General features: G+C 30.5%; 3 protein-coding genes across 3 annotated transcripts; 1 reads left to right on the plus strand and 2 right to left on the minus strand.

The window, feature by feature from the left end:
- Nucleotides 1-1,512: 1,512 nt before the first annotated feature.
- On the minus strand, nt 1,513-12,469 carry LOC130452700 (zinc finger FYVE domain-containing protein 9). The gene is made up of 13 exons (XM_056792114.1): nt 12,278-12,469; nt 11,839-12,115; nt 10,401-11,786; nt 9,842-10,293; nt 9,470-9,749; nt 9,151-9,393; nt 8,282-8,560; nt 8,002-8,227; nt 7,602-7,791; nt 7,386-7,545; nt 7,061-7,301; nt 5,206-5,491; nt 1,513-4,288 (listed from the first exon to the last, which is right to left on the minus strand). Exons 2-13 carry the CDS (start codon nt 12,113-12,115, stop codon nt 4,130-4,132), a joined length of 4,179 nt encoding a protein of 1,392 aa, XP_056648092.1. The 5' UTR covers nt 12,278-12,469; the 3' UTR covers nt 1,513-4,129.
- On the plus strand, nt 12,453-16,055 carry LOC130452708 (uncharacterized). The gene is made up of 4 exons (XM_056792126.1): nt 12,453-13,183; nt 13,237-13,538; nt 14,550-14,728; nt 15,555-16,055. The coding sequence occupies exons 1-4, from the start codon at nt 12,652-12,654 to the stop codon at nt 15,931-15,933; spliced, it is 1,392 nt and encodes a 463-aa protein (XP_056648104.1). The 5' UTR covers nt 12,453-12,651; the 3' UTR covers nt 15,934-16,055.
- On the minus strand, nt 15,930-18,399 carry LOC130452718 (RAB6A-GEF complex partner protein 2). The gene is made up of 4 exons (XM_056792136.1): nt 17,992-18,399; nt 17,660-17,934; nt 17,281-17,605; nt 15,930-16,286 (listed from the first exon to the last, which is right to left on the minus strand). The coding sequence occupies exons 1-4, from the start codon at nt 18,329-18,331 to the stop codon at nt 16,072-16,074; spliced, it is 1,155 nt and encodes a 384-aa protein (XP_056648114.1). The 5' UTR covers nt 18,332-18,399; the 3' UTR covers nt 15,930-16,071.
- Between the last annotated feature and the right edge of the window lie 116 nt (nt 18,400-18,515).

Here is an 18,515-nt window from a genome sequence, read left to right on the forward strand (position 1 = left end):
AATGATTTTCAAATCTAGTGTGGAAGTTGAAATCAATACTTTTTTCCGTCATTACAAAAATATTTAATTATATGACGTTTAGGCAAACGTCAAAATCTTCTTTTTTAAATAGGACTTAAGTTTTAGGATAACAAATAAAAACAAGTTTTAGTAGTGATAAGTCCAGTTACTTATGGGAGCAGAATTAATAATATTGTATATTATCTGTAGCGATCATTATTGTTTCTGTTGTGTTTTTTAACACAAACTTACCTAAATTATAGTTGTTTAACCAAAGATTAAATCGGTTTAAACCCCCAATTTGAGAGGCTTAATTTAAAGATAGTTTAAAGACTTTCAAAATTAATTAACACACGCTGAAATGAAAAAAAATGGGCCTGTTTAAAAATGTGAACCATTGTTAACTTTACAATGCTAGAGGGCAGCTTATTGTATGTTTATAGAAATTTTCAAATCTAGTGTAAAATAGCTCTATAAATTGGAAACCCATCGCTTTTTCATTATTACAGAAATTTTAAACGGCATATGGCGCTTGGACAAGCGTCAATTCTTTTTTCCAAATAGGACTGATAAGTCTAAGGACAACAAGGAAAGAAAATAGTACCAGATTTTAGTAGTAATACATTGTTAGATGAAATAGAGTGTAGGCATTATGTACAACAACGGATGCCAAAAGAGTCGTTATTAGGATATGCTGAAGATGTAGCAGCACTTATTGCTGTTTGGACAGAGAAGAGCCTTCAGCTTATCGGACAGTCTAAGAACCATTCATAATGGTAATTATGGGAGTTATTCTGGTAAAACTTCTTGCTTTCCATATACCTGGGAAAGTAGAGGTATTCGGGGTAAGAAGAGCACAGAAAGAAAGCACTCACATGGTAGAAGAATGAAGAAAGAGATTAATACCACATGTGCAACTTTGGATAGAAAGTCACCATAGCGAAGTTGGATATCATCTTATACAATTTATATTTAGGTATGGGTATTTTAAGCACAATGTGCAAATGATGAGAAAGAGGAATTCGCTAGAATACCCCTACTGCAATAAGGTGCGCGATGATGCTTTGAACACGTTTTTCTACTGTAAACAAGGGGAATTGGGAGTCGCACATTGGCGACTATATCATGGTGAAAATGTTAAGAGAAGACAATCAATACAATCTGGTTTCTCAATACATTCAAGAAGTTTAGCGCACCAAAAATGTGGGCTTAACCAGACAGCGATTTATAGAAAGGAAGGAGCAAGCAAGCAAGTGAAAGAGGGAACCTTACCAAAAGTAATGTTTCAAACAGTTCCAAGTTAGCGTTTGGAACAATAGGCGCAAGTTTTAGTTGTTTTAGTTTGTAGGGAAAGTGATGAATTGCCGAGTTTAACACTCTGTGAATTAAAACAACACCATTAAGCGGAAATCTACCATTTTTTATGTCTTTTTAAAAATATTGGACAGTATATGATGTCAAAATAATATTTTTTAAAATAGGACTGAAAATATTAGGATAAATAAAACAAGGTTTAGTAGTAGAAATATAATGATCTTATTAAATTAAATAATTAACGTATAGTTAGAATGTACAGTATTATGTAACAAATAACAAGTATATGTATATACAAATTTTAAAAGCTACTGTAGAATAGATATAATTTCGATACAATTGTATGTACAGGATGCCTCAAATTAAATATCAGATAAAAATATATTATCCATATAGTTTGAGACAGCCTGTATATTTTATATAATTGGTTTATACGAAGCGAGTTAGAAATAATGGATTAACTTACAATATAAGATGAAAATCTCATTTTTAAATCGCTTTGTACAAATTTTAATTAAAACATATTTTTTTCAAAAGTACGTTAACAGTCAAGATTTTCTAAATTTGAAAATACGTCGGGCATGTTTAATTTTTTTTCAATTAACACTGCAATTTTTAATGATTAAGATCAAAGTTCTATACATCCTATAAGATACAAAATGGAGTGTCACCATACAGTAAAATATTTTTGAACTGATTTAAGACTTTTTTTGAAGTGTTACTAGAGCCATACATTGAGTATTAAAAGTCATTTTGAAAATGATTTATGGATAAAGGCATTTGAAGTTCTATACATCCTAAAAGATCCAAAATGGAGCCGATTTAGCAACCTAGTTATATTTTTGTTTATATTCTATCGATTTAATGGGTATATGTATCATAAAACGCTTCACCTTTTTAATAAACTGTAAATACTGTTAACTATATAAAAAAACTAACTTAAAATATGACATAACGTGCTAACATATAGAAAATGTTTGATTAAAAATACTTATTCAGCATATTAAAACCTAAGATAAGATATAATATAATACTGTAAAATGAAAAATAGTGATTGGGGTGCGATATAATAAAATCAGATGTTGGTTAAATATTTGAACGCAGCAAATTGTTCGATCAGTACAAGGTTGTTAATGTAAATTTCAGTTATGTACTAGACTCCTATCAGTAACAATAAAAAAAATATTTCACATCGAGTTGTGATACAAATTACGATTTTGAGGTAACTAACAGCTTTATGAAGAACAGGATTCCACAACTTGTGTAAGTGAGTATACCAATAAATTGAAAACTATTCAAGATAACTTCAATTATTATAATGCAGAAAAATACAGTATCAATAAAAAATACACAAACAAAATATACAAAAATGAATGTTTTTAGATACATGAAGAGCAATGTGATAATTTGCAAATAAATGCTTAGAGAGGTGAAGGTAACAGACAGATTAGATAAAAATAATGCATCCAAGACACAAAAATTAAATTCAAGAAGGAAAATGAAAAACTTACATCCTGAAGTAGACAAATATAAAAGCTACCACAAAAAATCTCATTTGATGGCAATAAAATTGTGATATGTGGATTACAAGAACTGTCAGTTTGTCCACCAAATATTGAACAAACTATTTACCACCCCTACAGTCACAAGAAGGGTTAAAAAGTTTAGAACAGAACGTTAAATTGTTCACGAGACGTAATCTTGCAGAGATTATCAGTAGAAGAAAAATGGTAATAATTTTTCATAATTTATACATGAAAATAATGTAATACGATCAGAATTACCACGGAACTTTTAGTTGGGCACTAATTGGCAAAAACTATCGATTAAAACAAAATTTTCATGATGATTTCTAATTGATTTCGGCTTAAATAAGTAGAAATCTTTTACCAAATACATTACATAGAAAGAATACATTCAAGACACAAAAAACAATTTTAGAAACGAAAATGGAAACCCTACGTCTGTGCCACAGAAAATCTCATTCTATGGCAATAAAATTGCGATATGTGGATTGTAAGAACTGTCAGGGTGTTCACCAAATATTATATTAGTCACAAAACAAAAATTTTTAAAAGTTTTCAACAGAAACAAAATTTTTATGACTTTTTTTAATTTATCCACGGGAAGAATGTAACAATTATTTGTGTTACCAGTGAATTAGTACATAGAAATATTGAATGCAATATTAACTATCACTATAGTCACAAGGAGGGTGGAAAGGTTTAGCACAGAACGTTAAATCACAAACTTGAAAATTATCAATGAAAGAAAAATTGTAATCAGTTTTTTGTAATTTATCCATGAAAAGGATGTAATACAATCATAAAACTTTTAATTGGTCACTAATTTTTGAAGATTGTGGATTCGAACAAAAATTCAATCATGATTTATGTTTTATTTAGGCTTCAATAAGTAGCAGTCGTTTACCAAACATTACATAGAAAGAAGACATCTGTGACAAAAAAAATAACTTTAGAAATGTAAATGAAAACCTTTACATCCCGTAGTGGACAAAATACACCTCAGACAATCAGTTACAATGGAAAATGTCCTGGAAAGTGATTAACGCTGAAATAACTTCCCAAGAAATTTGGACCAAAACTTCATCAATAAAAAAAAATTCGCTTCAGTCTGATTTTTGTTTTATGTGTTTAGAAAAATTTTATATACCGAAAAAAATCAAATTACAGTCACATTTTTATAAATTTAAATGAAAATAATGGATATGGTACTATTTAGCTACTACACCTTAACCATTCTATTGGCTGGATATAATATGCAAAATCCAATAATGTTATTGTCGCAAATTATTTCAAACGTTAAGTATTCGAAATATTAGTTCTAAAATTATACAATTTTCACCAAGATTATTTGATGTTAATCTATGTAGGACTGGAATTAACTCGTTATCCAAACTTTTCATATATATCGGTGGTAATTTTGTGTTGTTACTACCCCCGCAGTATGACACCTACAAAAAAATTAATTAGTACATAAAAATACTGAATCTATCACTAGAGGCGTCGGTGTAGAGTGAGGTCTCCTAAATATCAAATCAAAGATACAATTTAAAGCCACGGGGACAGGATACAGGCTGGATATCCTCAAACAACTGCAGCCTGGATTAACTGGCCAAGAGGCAAGTTAAGGCACACATAGATAGCTCTTCCGATTCTTTTACTAACTAACTGCTCCACTTAAACTGGCACGAAATTCGACATGCCTTTCAATCTCTCACGGTTATCCAAGACACCACTTCACACTATGAGCATCAAAGATGACACGTAGTCCTGCTGGTGTACGGAAGAGAAATAAACTGTAGTCTAAGTACAGTTTACCTAGCGCATTAAAAGGTTCAAGCCAAAGTGTCTGATTAACTTTTCAAATGGCATCAACTTTGATTATTTCAAGTAGGGCACGACAGGTCTATCAGAAAGAAATCGGTGCACAATTAGTCACTGTTTGTCTTTACTACAATATATAATTGCGAGTTGTCACCACTGCTTTCGGAAACTTTTTTTTTTAACAAAAATGAATTGTACATGCTCTTCTTCAATTGTACTGTTAGGTAATTAACAAGTTATTTAAATTAAAACACTGTTTTAAGATGTAAAACTAAAATATTTGACAGCTGAACCTCACTAGCCAATGTTACCAATAACATATCTCGTTATATTGTCTGACATGCGATTCTATAACTAATTTATCATCCTCAGAGAGTTTATTAAAGTGTAATTGTAAATTTTGTGGTAGTAAATAATGTGTTTAGCCTTAATAACACCAATAGTAAATATTTCGATCTAATAGTACCTAGGAAGATCAAAAACTTGTTGATAACCAAAATCCAAGGTGTTTTAATTTACTCAAAACTTTCCATATTTTACTTACATTGTCTACTTGTAGGTTAGTCCTGATTCCAATCTTATAAAAATTGTTAGTAACCAATAAATCTAGATAATTAACAAGCGCGTCGCAAACAGCTTTAGCTATTCCTTCCGATAGTCTAGATATATCTATTGGATCTTGATTTTTTCTACTATCATCGTCATTTTGAATGATAAACACCTCCGTCCATTTTATTATTCGATTTCCGTTTGCGCTATAATTTTGACCGTTGTGTACCCTGATAGATGGTATGCCGTTTAAAGCCAATCCATCGATCGCTGATGTTACTCTGAAGAAAAGAATTATTCAAAATTTAACAAATATTTGTAATAAAATAGAAGGGTATATAATATTGTGGAAAAATTGTATTATCCATTACCAATATGATAACACAGCTATAATTTATTAACTGGTACCACTACTAGTAGGTTACAGTGTGTTCATTATGAACATCACCGACAGTTCCACCAATTTCAAAGTTAGTTATATGTTAAGATTTTAGTTGTCGGTTTGAATGAAAGTGGAGAGCTAATTTCCCTGAAACCATCTCTAATAATGATATACATCAATACCCTGGGAAAGTACAAAACCAGTTGTTTAGCACCCGCAAAAGTTTAAAAACTGGCATTTATAAAAATATAAAAAGTTGTAAACATTAATTAGCAATTAACAGTAGCATTCGACTCAATCAATGAACAACGTGTAATATTGGGAAAGTAAAATTGAATGGACAAAAATGAGAATAGGGATAAAACAAGGTGGCAGCCTAAGTCCACTACTGTTCATACTAGGAAACTTTGAATTGGTTACATAACATAACTTAAGTTAACTTACAAAACACAGTTTTTAATAGTTTGTCAGGTTTGGAAAAAGCATGAAATAGGTCACAAAGCACAACTTTCAAGAGGTTGTGAACGACAACAAGACTTTCATGATCTTCTGTAATTTAACCACATGAAGACCGAATGTATGTCAAGTTTACTAGGGAACTTTAGATTGTTCGCAACTCTCATTAGGTTATCAGATTTTGTAGAGACATTTGAATAAGTCAAAAAACACTAATTTCTAAAACATGAGTTTTTTTTATTTATCCATGTATAGAATTCAGCTTACTCACAGAAAGTTAAAATGCTTACGAAACACAACTTTCAATATGTTGTCAGGTTTAGTACAGAACGTTAAATTGGTCACAAATTGACAGGTTTTCAAGCTTGCTACCAAGTTAAATTAGTCACAAAATACAATTTTCAATAGTTTCAACAATCAATAAATTGTTAGTGTTAACAATTTTCCTGATATCATCATGATCTATGACTGTGAAGGAAAGCAAAATCTGACAAGTTTTCTAGGGAAGTTTGAATTGATCACAAAACATTAATTTATAAAGGCAACAAAATAGGGATCAATTCATTTATGTTTATAATGACAAGAACTATCAGGTTTATCACAGAACATTTAAAATAACTTTCGATAAGTTGTCATGTTTAGCACAATTGATCACAAAACATACAACAGACTTGTCATGCAGTTAAATTAGTCACAAAACACAATTGTTAATTAGGTTTAGAAAAGAATTTTGATTTGATCACAAAGCACAACAAATTTTTTATGATGAAAAAGGTAAGATCTGTCAGGTGTCAAGGAGAACTTTAGGTGATTCACAAAGCTCTTAATAGGTGGTCAGATTTAGAACAGGAGTACCAACAATTGTTAGGTTTATCACAGAACATTATACTCGTTATGAAATAACTATCTTCTGTAATTTAACCGCATGAAGAACTGTTTACTACAGTAAATATTTTGGTATATTCTGGATTCCTATAACAAATATATTATTAATAATTGATTTTATACTTACCCTATATTAAAATTAACGTCATTCTCGCCCCATACAATACTAACGGTTTCGTCAGAATCTGCGTTAACACAACCACAAGATATCGTATGATTTTTCATTGCTCTCAAATTATCCCTAATTTGTTGCATACTTTCTGACAATACTTGGATCATTAGGCCGTCTTCTACTATATTAGATTTAGCAGTTAGACCACTGGAAGACTTCAATGCTCCATTAAATACTATAAAACTTGTACCGGTAACTTAAACAAAAATATTTATTTGAAAAATGTCACTGACAAAGTAAAAAATAAGAATTGTAGTACAAAATGTGCCTTAAAACTTACCTTTTCTTGGTTTGTTATGAATATTGATTGAATGAGTTGAATAACAATTTTCGTTTCCTTGCGTATCTTGAATACAGACCAAATGGGAATCTGCTACTTCACTGAAAGTTCCACCGAAAGCTAATATGTGATCGCTCGAATTGTTTATAGATTTGATTACCTAAAATATTTTCTATTATTGAAAAAAATTTTCCCGTAAACCAATTGGTTACTTACTTGATCGTATCTATTAACCGGAATGGTAACTGTAGTTTTTTTATCTTCCATATGTATGGTTAGACCATTAATTTGTGGTAGGGTGTAAGAGAAATTTCTAAAATCTGCCAATAGATTAATGATCGTATGTCCAATTTCTACAAAGACGCTGTCCCGATGTCGACTTGATATCACAGGGCAAGGATAATACCTAGAGAAAAGGACAATCGTAATTTGATTCCCCAAAATTTTAATTATAACCTAAGAAACCCAAATTTGCAGATAATTAACCAAAAATTGTATTCAGCTAGTATTTAAATTAACTTACTAGTAGTATACTAAAAATTTGAACACGAAAATGAAAGTTATTTTTTTTCTAGTTCAATATGAAATTTGTCTTGAAAAAAAATTTAAAACTCACCTATATTCTGCTCCTAACCTTAAAATCAGTCGAAGAGGGAACAATTTGGCCCAAGGGGTTTCCCATCTATGTATTAATATACCGATCAGATATGGTTCTTTGGGTTTTATCACATTTTCTAGACACTGAAAAGTAGGACGGATATAAACGAATCCTGCGTGGTTTTTCGAATCCAAAAAATTCGATGAATTGTGTAATGAAATACCCATTTCTTTAACAGAAGTTCCTGAAAATTAATAACAAAATAACAGCGATAAATTTGTATTAGTAATATTTTTACCTTTCACTGCTTCGCTGTAAATCTGGTTAATATGGTAAAAAACGTCCTTGGGTACGAATGATTCTTCGTCAATATATTCCAAAATTATTACAATTTCGTCCTGGCCGACATTTATTAATCCTTCAGTGGAAAAGCACCACGCCATTTTATTTAAACAACAATTCATGTTGATAATTTTCAAATGGACATACAAATTCAACAAAAGGGCAAAAGTGAGTTGATTCTCTTTCAACATTTCCACAGTGGAAGGGTTGTTTTGGCAATCTGTGTACGTTATATCTAAAAATACAATTCAAAAATTCCAACAAGAAATATATCACAATAATTTAGAAGAAATGAGAGACTAAAACAACAAAAAGAGCATTCTTATCAACTCATTACATCAATAGATAAAAATTTAATGAAAAAATAAACTATTAGTATCCTAGATAAGATTTTTTTTAATTGGAGCAATTGAACTACTAGTCAAATTACTTTGACTACCTCATTAGGTACTTGACTTTACCAATCAATCAAAAACCGTAGTCTACTTCTAATTTCAGATCAGCTAAGTTCAAGTTGACGATAAAGGCCAAAGTAGGTTGAAAAGTCAACTTTTACATACTGATTTTAAAAGAAAAGAGACCTATAAACAACACAAATCATCATGAAAACATATAAGAAATTCTAGGAAGTTAAAATCTGAAGAGAATGAAATTCAACTAAAAGTTTATACTGCATCCCCCACAAAACACAGCTGTACTCTTGAAACCACCTCTTCCAACCCAAGTTAAAAGTATAGAAATCCCAACTGAAGGTCACAGTGTGAAGAAAAATGATTATATTAGAAAACTGAGCATTGGATGAAAATGGTAGTCCAAACTTCTTACCAGATTTAAATATTGTTACTAAAGGTGGTAAACTGTTTTCGCTTTTCGGTATAAAAGAATTCGTTTCCGAATCTATCAATGGTAAATTTCTATTTATTTTGCCCGCCAACGTACTAGTCTTCTCCAATTTTTTAGTTTTGGTATTGTTATAATTGAAATCGTTATCTAAATTTGTTAAATCGCTACCAGGTCGTATACCATCGCAAAACATGACGCTTTTATTTGATTTCGCTTTGTTGCTACCTATAATATTATAAATAGTTTTTAAATTCAATTCAAAAATAAACAAAGCTGGTGATTATTGCGATTTAAAAATCACCTTTTCGTTTCAAAACTCCGACAGGTACCATAACAGCTGGCACAGGATTGCTTGCAGTAACACCCACTTGTTGTAGGGGAGATATGGTGGAGCAATACTCCAGAGGATTGTTGGGATTCGGTCGTCTGAGAGGAGAACTCGCATGATCGGGCGATAGATCTGAACTGGAACTACTATTTGTATCTTTATTCAAAATATTGTGACACTTGTTACAGACTCTAGCCTCGGCATCTAAATACTCCAATTTGAATCGAAGGTGACAACATTTTGAACAGAGTACCTATTAAAATGATAGGAAAATAATTGATTGAATAAAAAAACATTTCATCAACTTTTTAGAAGCTTTATTATCGTGTAATTATGTTATCTTACCAATCCACATGCCCTACAGTGATGACGCCTCTTCAAAACTGTAAATTTCATATCACAATGCAAGCAACTTGTAGTATCTGAATCCGGTATCCATAGGGGTGCTTCTTTTCCTAACCATTCCCTTTCCGGATTATTAGAACTGACATTTACTTCCCCCAAAGGTCTATCTTCATTTTCTTCCCTACCACTTACTTCTGATACTTCTACAGTTGTATCACCAGAAGGTTCTACATTTTCCACTTGTTCATTTTCAATGGCAATTACTAGTTGTTCTTTTGTATTGGTGTTTGTTTCATCATTGTCATCTCTTATTTCTTCAGTAGAAGCCGTAGAAACAGTACTACCAGTGTCAGAATTAGATGATGTTGAAGATATAGATTCTGTATCTCTTTCCTGTTTGGTTATTTCTTGGTTTACATACACATTATTGTATGGTGTAGAACCTGGATCACCTATATTGAAGAATTAAAAAGATAATTTTAAGTTCAACAAACCAATTCATGCAAATGATGTGTCAAGGGAATAAATATTTTTCTACTAAAAAGTATAAATCACTTACCAATAAGATTTATTTCCCTTTGTTTTTCAATTTCTTCTTCTTTAAGAGGTAAATGTTGAGGTCTAGAGGTACTATCTTGACGTTCAAATTGAGCTGGATTTTTATCAATTTCAGTCTCAACTTCATCTTCTTCCTTCCCACTTAATTCTTCTTCATCTTCAACATTATTAATAGAATCTTTAGTTACTGTATCTTCTATTAGTTGCTCTGCTACTATTTTTTCATTATTCACATTTTCTGATGTAGCATCCAATTTTTTCTTAGATATTTCACATTCTTCAACTTTGGTTTTGTCTATTTTTATATCATCTTCTACGGGGTGTTCTGGTTCAGACAAAGTTACTGTATCTTGTTTGGAAGATGATATGGTAGGTGTAGGTTCTTCTTCTTTATGTAGCTTTTCTTCTGTTTCATTCGCAATTTGATTATCATGGGGATAACCTTCTATTTCTATTTGTTTTTTCTTTACATCTTCATTCAGTATTTGAGATTCTTCCATTATTAGGTCTTGATCCCCCTCTAGCTCTGCCAACAAATCTTCCATCTCTTCTTCATGTACATCATTCACAGTTTCAAAACCAACTATATTTATAATTTTATCTACAACACTATTTTCTAATTCTTCACTTTTATCTAAGGTATGTTTAGCTAAAACTTCATCATCCTTAATATCAGATACTTCTTTTTCTTCTGTAATATCATTTTCAGTTGCTGACATATTTGTAACATTTATTTGGATGAGATTTTCTTTCGGCTCAGTCTTACAATCTTCAGAAACATCAGTCGAGATGTCAAAATCTATCAATATATCTTCTTTTGTTGATTCTGTGTTTTTTCTACTTTTTGAAACCACAGATTCGTTGTCACTAATGTCTTCTTCAATTTCCTTTTTGTTAATTTTAATACAGTCATCTAAAGATGATTCACAATTTGTAGCATGATCTGCTAAAGTTAATACTTCCATTTCTACACAGACCTGTTTAAATTCTGTACTATCACCATTTCCCACATCATTTTCATCTTTCTCTTTACTTTCTCTTACACGCTTATCATTCTCACAATCTCCAGCATCAAGAGCATGTGTTTTATCTTTTTCTTCTATTAACATTGCATTATCACAATCATCATTATTTTTGTGTATTTTATCTTTTACGTTTACTAAAATATCCATATCACAATCTCCAGTATCATTTTTATGTATTTCATCTTTTTCTTTTATTAAAACATCATTATCACAATCTCCAGCATCATTTTCATGTTTTTCTTTTATTAGAATATCATTTTCACAATCTTTAGTTTCATTTTCATGTTTGCCTTCATTTTGTCTTTCCAAAATTGTTATACTATGATTACTACCATCATTTCCAATGTTTTTTTTGCTGTTATCTATTAAAAATTTTAATCTGTATGATACGATTATATTACAAATAAAACTTACCTCGAGGGAATTTATTATAACAAGTTTCAGTATTTTTAAATGGTTTTTCTTCATCTCCAACTGTTTTTATATTGTTTTCTGAAGGTATCTCAACACTAGTGTTTAAATACTCATTTAAACTGTGAAATACATTGTTAATTGAATGTTTAGTAACGTTATGTTGAACAGAACTAGAAGTATCTGCGGGATTTCTTACCGTACTGCTGTACTGGTCTGTTAATTCACTATATTCAAAATCATTAAGAACTTGATCTAAATCAACAGCAAATTTGTCCATCTGAAAAATAGACGCAGTTCTTATCAAAATGGTTTAATATATAGCCCATTGTTGATAACTATTAAAATTACTATTAACAATAAAATTTTAGAAATCTTTATTTTCGTAAAACAAATAAATAAAAATAAACGACAATTTTGCAATATTTTTGAAATTACTTGCCTTGGCAGTTTTCTAAAAAAATAAAAACAGTCATCGCATTTACACACTCTTTATCACCAATTCTAACAATATCCGTATTTAATTTTATTATTCTAATGGATTTTTACCAATTAATTAGACTGGTGACATTCATTAGCATGACGTCAAAGAATCGAGCTTCTTCTTTCTTATTAGTATTGTCCAGCTGTGAATAAGTTGTAGTGTGGTTTATGCTCAAAAAGAATCAAAATTTTAAAAAAGAAGAAGACCTTAATAACTAGATGAAATAATAACAAAAAATAATTGAAAGTAGACTTGTATACTTGTATAAAGACCGCGACACTATTGACAATTTACCATATACATTAATTTATAGCTGCAAATATAAAATTTAAATGGCAGAATTTATATTAACTTCGACGTTGATCAGTAATTATATAAAAAATAAAAATTCTAATGCCCTCAGAAAATGTTTTCAAGCACTTGTAGACCGAAAACACGTAAAATTAGATATTTCCGTCTTATCATTAATACTAAAATATGAACTTCTTGTGGATTTAGACGGTTTAAGTCCCGATTTATCGTCGGCATTGCCGTACATGCTGGTTTTTTATATTAGAAATTGGCCAGGATGGCAAAAAAGTAAAGAATACTATAGTGGTAAATTGAATTTTAGAGATTGGTTTACAAAATTCAGGGAATATATAATGTTTAGATTAAATTATCTCATACATCATGGGTATGCAGCTGTTTTAAATAGCATAACCGAGGAGAGGAAAGATGAATTTAAAAAAAAATCAAATAACTTTGTGGATAAAGAAGTACAAACTGAACTATCAGAAGCAACAATTGATATAGCACCATTTGCCATTAATATCCAATGTCCTCCTAAAATGTTGAGCTCATTCGTTTTTTCAGATGTCGAAGGTTAGTTCATTTTGTTTTTGATATTGTAAACACATTTTCATAGATAATTTTAGATGACATACTACTAAGCCAGCACCAATATCACCCTTGGTATCCCATAGCAATAAAGGATCTGATAAATTGGCCTCACGTAGCTGTGGAATTTATTAGTCCTGAATTATCTTTTAAAAGATATAATAAAAGTCAATACAGAAGATTTGTCAATTTCACTGATTGCCATACGGATCAGGACTTTTCTCCAAAAGTAGAAAAGATAGAAATTATCGATCCCCACACGGAAAGGGAATGCTACACTCTTAGTTTATTGATAATGTATGCCCAGCAGTTTAATGATTTATTACAAAAATTACCAAAAGTGAGTAAGAAAAGTCAATGAATTCTTGATTTAAAATGATTATGGAAATTTTTATACTATCATATTACAACAATAACACTTCTCAAAATATGAATCAATGAATGTTATTAATCAATCCATATATTTTATGCAGTGAGAAGAATGAAAGTCATATATGATAAACCATTTGCCATCTTATTCTATGGTGCTACAGTTCCTGACCTTCTCTTCTTCAGTTGTTTTTATCTAGAGTTGCAATATTTCCATTGCATATCTTTAGAATATTGTTTCTTATACCATAATCCTCCAATTGCCATTTTCTGTTCATCCATTTGCGTTATATGACCTGCCCATTGCAGTCTCTGCACTTTTACAAATTCCAAGACCTGTAATTCCTTGTTTTTTGATATATCTGGGTCTCCATGCTGCATTCTCACATTTTAGACTATAGACTATACTTTTCCTCTGTGGTATCTTCCTCAGAACCACAATTTCTTGAATTTGTGAAAAACATTGTTTCCTGGATTCCATCTCTTCTGGATATTTCTTAAAATCTCTGTTTGAGCATGTTAGTAAATGTTGCCATCCCTTTTCATCTATTTGGCCTATTCTGTGTCTTAGGCTCTAGTAGGACGTTTACCGAATCTGAAAATTTACTTGTTGATGGTTGATCTAGAAGCCACGGTTTCCAAATAATTTAACTTTTATACACCGCACACTTGCATACTACTAACTGTGAACTGGAAACCCTACTAAAAGTACCTACCTGATGATTATAGAAAAAATATTTCGAATTATATATAATTTAGGTTCAATAATTTCTCAGTTTTTTGGATTTAGTAATAAGTTTTATTTGGGGATTCCAAGATTCATATTTTGTGTTGTTTATCTATACTTTTAAATGATTCACTGATTCTGAAAATTGAATATTGCAATGTGGACCTGAAGTAATTCTTTACAATAGAGCGTCTTTCATCTTTTTTTGTAAAGATATTTTTGATACCCTTCAAATAGTATGTATTATATTTTTAGATATCCAAAACAAAACTTGATGCTATAAAACTTATTTTGGAAGCAATGTTAGCTGATATATATGAAATAGGTACATTATTAGGTTATAAAAATTCAGACATGACCATAGCCACAAACACTTCCATTTTATTCAACATAGGACAGAGTTCTTATATAAGAAACAAAAAACTTAACAGGGGGTAAAATTTTTTTGCATATATATTTTTTATATTTATCAAATAACGGCCAATATCTATAAGTTAATTTGCTGCCTTGGAAAGCTCTACCAAAGATCTCCAGAAAAAAGAAACTATATATTTTTGTACCAGACAAGTTTTTAAGAACTTTGTTTATTAATCAGAATTTTACAACTTGAAACTATTGAATGAATTAATTTAATTGAATTAACTAATGCATTGAATGAACTACCTAAATTAATTTTTTATTATTTTGCAACATTCCAATTTATATTAAAATAAATGCTGATAACATATTTACAAAATATATTTCTTTTTACGTTTTAATAACTTTGGCTTGTCAAGATTTTTCTGGGTGTAACTAACAGGTTCTCCTTTATATTATTTTTGATATTGTTAGTATTTGATATTTATTATTTTGACACATAATTTTTTAGTTTTCTAAATCCCTTTTTGTATTACTTCTAAATTGTACGAATTTTTCATATTCAGCTCTATTTATCTATTATTTTTTAAATTGTCTTTACAATAAGAATGTAGAATTTCTACTGTATTAAAGTAAACAAACTCCTTTAAACAGGAAGGTCAGAAATATAAAGGGAATATTATTGAGAATTCCAGAAAGATTAAGTAACATTAGATATTCGAGAACATTGTTGAGTTGTCACTCAGACTTTCTGAACCTTGCATTTCTTTTTAGTATATAAATTTTGGAGAGTTTTCAAAATGGTCGGCAACAAGCATATTAGTTTATATGAAGGAACATTAGATCCTCTTTTACTTCTCGTAACAAGATAGTATTTATTTTTATTTAATGATGTTATTTTAGGAAACCAGGTGAAAATAGAAATGCCAGAGAGGTGGGTTATTGCGAAATGTTTATTCCGAAAATAGACTTCCAGATGAATTTCTTCAAAGGCACACAAGATAACACCTCACCGACGATTTCTTTCGTCTTTTTAAACAAGATACAAAAAATGATTGAAAGTAATAGTAAAGATGTACAAGAGTCAATAGAACCAATAATAACTTTCAAGTGCCTTTTTTGTGATGTCATATATGATAGATATGAAATGTTAATAACACATTTTTCTGTATGTCACGGAATGGAACCTAATCTTGTATGTGCAAAATGTTGCAGTGCCATGAGTTTGAGTTTCCTCGCACAAGCTAGGTGGAAGCATTCATGTCAATCAGTAACCCATTAATTCATATTGTTCATTTATTTTTTTTATAATATGATTTATAAAGTATTTTGTTATTGTTTCACGAGTTAGTTTTCATCCATGCAAACTTCATATTTTTCACAATAAAGTTTTATTAATAAAAACAGTATTCTGAAAATTTCACCTAATTGTCAACTTATGCACATTATTGGATAAAACACCTTGTGCGACATGTGTAGGAATTGTTGAATATAATTTAATGGGTAAACTCCAAACCATAGTTTCAACTGTAACTTCTGAAGGTGCCTGCCATTCGGTATCTTCCTTTGACGGTAATAACAGCCCTTTATTAGTGCTTGTAACAAATTCAAAGTGTAACCTCCATGTTAGACTGACTGAAATAAATATAAAAAAATTTATTAGAGCACCCGATGACATAGTGGAGAGATAAACCAAGTGGAATACTTGCAATTTGAAGATGTGTAGAAAGAAACTATCAGAAATGATAGGCAACTGAGTATCTATTGTCATTGACTAAAAGTGCTGAAGAAAACTCGATATAGACACAATAGACAATATTTTTTTTAAGTTAAGTTATTAGTTACACAGGAATCAAAGAAAATGGGGCTTATATGCTCACAAAAAATGACTTATAAACTTTTATTAGCCCAAAGCCTTTTTGTGTATTACTGAAGGAAACCAAAAGGGAATCACTTTGGTGCAGTGCTCATAATAAAATTAGAACCAGCACAAACTGTCAGGCTTAGATTATGTGGAAAGGATAATGAAACCTCAGTTCAACAAATACTATGATGCCTCGACATTGCAAAATTATATAATGGATGCTTTGAACAAGAAAACAGAGAGGATCTAACTTCCTTAAAGAGCCTGCACAGATACTGAAGTTCATTAAAATTACTTAATTGAAAAGCAAGTTATAGATGTGGCAAACAGTTCTGAGAGGGGACACACAAAAACTTAAGCTTGCAGTTTCGTGTAACTCACAATTACATCTATCTACATTGAAATTTTTGTGGAAGGAAATCACTTTGAAAGTGTACATAATAAAAACTTCAGTTCAATTGGTGCTAGATTTCCTCATCATTATTAACTTTGCAAGGAATACCTTGGGCAAATACTGAAATTTATCAAAACTACTTGACTATAGATGTGGAAAAAACTTTAATAGCCTCAATGTAGCAGTTAATTCTATCAATTAAATCTATCGACATTGGAATTTTTGAGGAAACCTTCGAAGATATATATCCAAAAACGAGCCTGGATATACAAGATTTTGTCATAAAAGAATTTTAGTAAACTTGCCTTTCATAGATAATGTGAAATAGAAATATATTTATTGAGAAAAACTACTTAATAATGATTAATTACCTAATTTGGTGGAAAAATCGGGTGTAACGTGTAGCGGTATGGGTAGAATAAGCTGGGTATAATCATACCCTAAACATACATCATGAAAATTACCAAAGGTGATAATTCTTGTCTTGGGTTCTTCGCTATTTTCTAAATTTGTCTTTTCTTCGCATTGGAGTGATACAGATACTTGTATACAACTAACAGTAGCTACAGTAAAATCAAAAGTGCCAATAATATCTTCTCCTAGTTTATAAGATGGTTTAAAAAGACAGAATCTAGCTACTTTTCCCCAAGTGTTTGTTATCATATAAGAGTTTGGGTTTCTTCTAGCTGTTATATTCTAAAAATTATATAAAAGTTTATTATACAATAAGAAAAGGGCTATATTTTTTACTTGTAAACTTTGTAGCGCAATCTCCAAAGGACTTTCTTTTTTTCTAATCTCTAAAAATGGATTTGCCGGTGTAAGTTCTTCTGTAGTATCATTACACATGGCTACAGCATCGTTCATTAAAGTTTCACAAAGTGGTAAAACTCTAATTGGTACTCTCAATAATTTGATTTGACTATTAACTCTTTGTGTGCCTATTGTTATTTTATATGAGTATTTAACTAATTGTCCTCTATAAGAAGGTGGGGAATCGTTTGGTATCTTCTCTCGATAAATATCTAAAATTAGTCATTATACACTAACTTTTCAGTTATGAGTTCTAATTGATCACTCACAAGTTTTTGATTGCCCAGGGGATAATCTAAGATCACAAAAAAGTATTTTAGGTTTAGTAGCTACTTCTACTTTAGCATGTTCATTAATATTGACGCTTAAAGCAGTACCAGGAAAATTTGAGACATTTTCACCTCCTCTGTCTTTTGCAACTTTTGAATCGGTAAAACAGTGACAATGTATTTGAGCTGAGGCCCAAGCTAAACTCTCGAAGACATCAGTATGACTTTGAGATACAGTATGATTCGGAGAAGGTGGATGATTAAACGTCACACTACATTCTAAAGTTTCACCTGATAGAAAAACATGACCGTGGGGTAGTTTTGCTACCACTTCAATCATTATTTAAATTTTTTAATGAAAATATGTTTTTCTACTATTGTGTTGTGACACAAATCAAATGTCAAAATATTAGTAGGCAATTTGTTGATAACAAATCAATAAGAAGAAGAAAATCTGTGGCTTCATAATGAATTTAAAAAAAAGGATCGTTATAAGATACAGTAAATTACTACTAGTAGATTCC

This window comes from Diorhabda sublineata, chromosome 1, assembly GCF_026230105.1.
Source record: "Diorhabda sublineata isolate icDioSubl1.1 chromosome 1, icDioSubl1.1, whole genome shotgun sequence".
Lineage (NCBI taxonomy): Eukaryota > Metazoa > Arthropoda > Insecta > Coleoptera > Chrysomelidae > Diorhabda > Diorhabda sublineata.